At 39.9% G+C, this 4,591-nt stretch overlaps 1 protein-coding gene across 1 annotated transcript; it reads right to left on the bottom strand.

Moving 5' to 3' along the window:
* Positions 1 to 278: 278 nt before the first annotated feature.
* LOC112195159 lies at positions 279 to 3,286 on the bottom strand. Its single transcript, XM_024335517.2, has 4 exons — positions 2,881 to 3,286; positions 2,121 to 2,704; positions 712 to 1,227; positions 279 to 601 (listed from the first exon to the last, which is right to left on the bottom strand). The coding sequence occupies exons 1-4, from the start codon at positions 3,110 to 3,112 to the stop codon at positions 464 to 466; spliced, it is 1,470 nt and encodes a 489-aa protein (XP_024191285.1). The 5' UTR covers positions 3,113 to 3,286; the 3' UTR covers positions 279 to 463.
* Positions 3,287 to 4,591: the final 1,305 nt, after the last annotated feature.

Here is a 4,591-nt window from a genome sequence, read left to right as displayed (position 1 = left end):
AAGATATATCACTTTTGTCAACATCCCCCAGCTCTTCATGTGTTGTAAAGCAGTGTAGTGGGTGATTCTTCCTTCAAATGGAGAAGGCAGCTTTTGAGGTCGACCCAATTCCTTACAGATTTATACGACCAACCTTCCATAGATTATGCAAAACTTAACCCATAATGCACATTGCTGGCACCCTTTTTCTATGCTAGCTTAACCAAACATATCAGTATTGGTTCGGTTCACATTCTCTTTTCAAACATCTATCGCCATCAGAGAAAATCAAAGCTCGATTTGGAGACGAAAAAAAATCTTACCCTTTGTTTATTATCTCTTTAAGAGATTGAGAACTGGATTTTCACAATTAGTTAAATGATCAGTTCTCTCCATTTTCTTCTACACTAAGACTAATCTACAAAAATGGGAAAACAACTAAAAAGATGGAAAAGCTTTGCTGTAAAAGATCTTGAGTTTTGATCTACTTTTGAGGAGGTGTAAAAATGACGTCGAAGTCGCTTAGAGTCCACTCTGCCACTTCATCTTTGTCACTAACAAAAATTTCTGTACCGACATCGAGTGATGTCCATATCCTTCTAGCAGGAGACGTGCCTGGATCCTATATAAACCAAAAACAGAAAGGAAAATCAATCAACCACATTGACAAAACTATTAAACTATTAATTGATTGCATTGCTAAGATTAGATAGCTAACGGTATGTAGCTTACCTGATAGTAGTAGAGTCTACTTGATAGTCCACCAACATCAAGCTCCCAAGTTCTAGGGTCACCAATCCAACCTTGTCCTTTTTTAGTTGGGTAGCCATACTCGCCCCATATCGGGTGAGGAAGCAACTGGAGTATCTCTTGCGCCTGAGGGTTACTGTAGCGATCGCACGGCCCCACATCTTTATCTACAAATTTCGCATTCCCTGGAGCACAGTAGTAGTGATATGCACCGTATGGGAAATTAGCTGTGTCATTTTTGTAGATTTTTCTGTCATCTGGAGTAATGTGGTATGGCGGGCAATTTCCCTGAGCTTTAGGGCTGCACCAAGCAGGGGTATCAGGGTTAATGATCATCTCGGTGTATCTGGTTACATCGGTGGTGACATCTCCGGTGCAAGGCTGGCCATTGTTCTTCCAACAGCTACCAATGTCAATTAGGTAAAACTGGCTCTTGGGTCCTCCTCCTTGTTTGATATCCAAAGTCAGCCTCACCTTAAAATTTGGACCCTCTGGAAGCTGAAACAAAACTTAAAATTGTTACTTGTTGATCCTCCAATTAGAAGTCAATATCTTAAACACATAGCAGGAACACAGCCAATACCAACTCTCTAAAGGGTTAAAGAGTTACCATCTATTATATGACTCACGCAATCTAGGAAATATGGACTACGTATGAGAGAAACAGATGCAGAGCCTGATCAAAGATTTAGGCCTTTAAGACCTCTTGGTGTATAATTGATGTCAAAATGAAGATATTAAACTGCTAAAACGTGGGGTATCTGATTCAATTGCCTTAAGAGGTGTGACCTTCACTAGATGAGAGCATCTCATATCACTGCTCTCAGTCCAGAATTAGGGGTAATATCACTGATCTGACAGTACAGAATTGGAAGTTAATAACAACTCTCTAAAGGGTTTTAAAAAAAAAAAAATACCCCACCCCATTCCCACCCTTGATGGAGCTCGAACTCTTGACCTCTTATATATGAGACCAAAGCCTTACCACCCCACCAAACACACACACCCAACTCTCTAAAGGGTTTGGTATGAGACGTTATTAAAAAAGTGAATAAGTAATCTACTCATGCAAAAGGGACAATGACAGATTACCAAATTAATTATTCAAGGGTTCTTATTCAAGGCCCTAACTATACAAGGTTACACCTGTAAGACAAAGTCCGTTTTAACATTATGAAAACGCAACACTATAAGCAATTAGCCGTCCAGTTATGGACTTACCTTTGTTCCTATATTACTTGTCAAACAACAGATGTTCATACTCAAAACAAGGAAAGCACATATTTCAATAAGACTAACTTCTAACAAAACAATCTTGCAGTTTTTGGCTAATTAGAAAGCAAATCAGAAATCAACTCGAAATTAAAATATAGCACAAAACTTCTACTTACAGTTTTGAGCATTCCCCTTGTATCATAGTGATAACCCCCAGAAAATCCTTTTGTTGCATCAGCTCTAAGGTAGAGCATCAGCCATGGGTACTTCTTCGAGGTCTTGAGCTTGTGATGGAACATCCAACTCCCTTCCCCCTGTTTCTTCTGCCAAACCACCTCATAGAAAGAAACACCATCAAGTCCAGCGTCAATCTCAGACCCCAAATCATAGGTCCCCTTGAAGCCTCCAATCATTTTGCCATCACCCAAAAGCTGAGTCTCTTGGTGATTCACAGTGGGCTGGTTCATACACCCAGTTCCAAAGCAAGGAAACCTTCCCGGTTGCGAAAAAGGACCAACCCTTTTCCCATCCGAAGGACACAAACCAGCCTGTGTGTCAAAGTTTCCATTCTTTAACATAATCATCCAAAATTGCCACGGTCTCGGAGTATCCGAAACTTGGCACAAACACCCCAGACGCTCCTCCTTCCTCGCTGCATAGATGTCTACACTGTTCTGATCATGGATGCTCAACCCGGGGAAATGCATACCCACTCCGAGTTTGTTATCACTAGCATTCACCTTATGCTGTAGAGAACCATCTGCTCCATTACAACAAAACCAAGAATCATCATCACAGAATGTAATAATAGTGCAAAAAAAGCCAGCAAACATTCATCAAACACATCGTAGACTATCAACAATGGCTAATAATTGAAGTGGTGTAAAGCAATAACAGAATATAAAAACGAAACCCATTTTGGTTTTGAGGGCTTACCTATGATATCAAAGCAATCTGCTGCTCTTGGGCTACCCATTGCAGGTGCTTCTTCGCCAACTTCATTGCAGAAGTTCCAAGCTTCCAAGGCCACTCTCAGCCCATCTCTCTTCATTCCTGGGTCTCCCACTGCAGAGATGTAGCCATTGCTTGACTTTGCTCCATCAACTGCACTGAGCAGAAGCAAATGTGCCCACAACAATAACAATGACACACCCTGCTTCTTATTCATGGCTCCGCTTCTTCTGTGAGACAGAGCATGAGGGGAGGCTATATATACACCAATAAACCCTGGATAGTGGGCCCCAGCTTTTACTCGCTCTGTGTAAATCTGGAGTCCTCTCTAGATTTACTCAATTCGGTTTCTCAGGAAATTTAATCTGTTGGGTCTGTCAAGGCCAAGCTAAAACTCTACACAACCGTTCAACTATGTTCAACTCCATCTCTTTCCCTCTATAATAGGAACCGCGTTCTTCTCGTTTTCTTACTCAAATCTTTGTTTCTATCCAGATATTTACTCGGTGAGACAAAGAAACTAAAGACCACATCTTTTCAACAGTAACCGAAAAAAGATCAAATCTTTTTAACTCATTGTGTTTTATCTCTAATGGGGAAGCGTGTTTTTCTCTTATAATCTTTAGTTCTAAACAAAACAAATTCCCGGTCCTTTAAAATTCTTCTACTCTCATCATCTCAAAACTCCAAAAGACTCTTGCTTTTTCTTTACCCTTACGTGTGAGTCCTCCAACCGAAGGCAACTGGGAAGGCAACTGGGGATTTAGCTGGATTTACCTTTAGCTCTCACTCACTGTAGTTGTTGGTCACAAGTGGGGGTCGGGTCTGGCTGTTGGGTTTTAGTCAAAAGGGCGCAAGAGCCAAACTTGATTAGTGCTTTCTCTCATTAAAGAGAAAAGAGCGTTTAACTTGGAATATGTGATCCCGTCATTATAAACAAAACAAATAAAACAAGGGGGGAGGATTCAGTGAAAACAAAACAAGGGGAATAATTTCCAATATAACAAAACAAATATGAAAGTGAAAACTAAAGAGAGGGACTTGGAACTTGTTCGATATTTATTTTCATTTGGCTTTTCCAGTTTTCTGGTACAGAGGGCAACATTTTTCCATTAATGAGCTTTATCTCGATCACGATTCCTGAGGCTATGGTTGCAACTTCCGCGGAAGAGAAAGTAAATGCCCGCGGGACTTTGTTTTCATAAGAATAAATGGTTCTTTATGGATGATGAAAGATTGGTACAGATTGATCAATAAGATAGCTAGGTTCCATGGCTTGTGGTTGTTTTGGTACTTTGGTTACTTCTCTTTCGGCTGCCATTACAAATTTCATTCACTTTAGAGTAAAGTTAAGTTTAATAACTCAAGAATTAATGTCACGACCGAATTTTAAAAAAGTAACACTTTTATATGGTCTAACACAAGCAATATGACAATCAAATTCTAACACAATACAACCACCACAAGTCGTCAAGTTGGTAAAAGTCTAGCCTCCAGATGTGGTACGCCTCACACCTCGGTTCAAATATTATTGATGTTGATTAGAATTAAATCTCAATCTATTCTTGGTGGTTGGAAGAATGAAGTGTTCTCCCTAGACACAGATTAGTCTCTGGATCTAGAAAATTTTTAAAGATACCATGTGATCTTAATTAAATATATATATATATATAGAAAGCCGTTCGAGAGCGGACGT

The sequence above is a fragment of the Rosa chinensis genome, chromosome 3, assembly GCF_002994745.2.
Source record: "Rosa chinensis cultivar Old Blush chromosome 3, RchiOBHm-V2, whole genome shotgun sequence".
NCBI classification, from domain to species: Eukaryota; Viridiplantae; Streptophyta; class Magnoliopsida; order Rosales; family Rosaceae; genus Rosa; species Rosa chinensis.
This window is presented reverse-complemented; position numbering and strand designations above follow the sequence as displayed.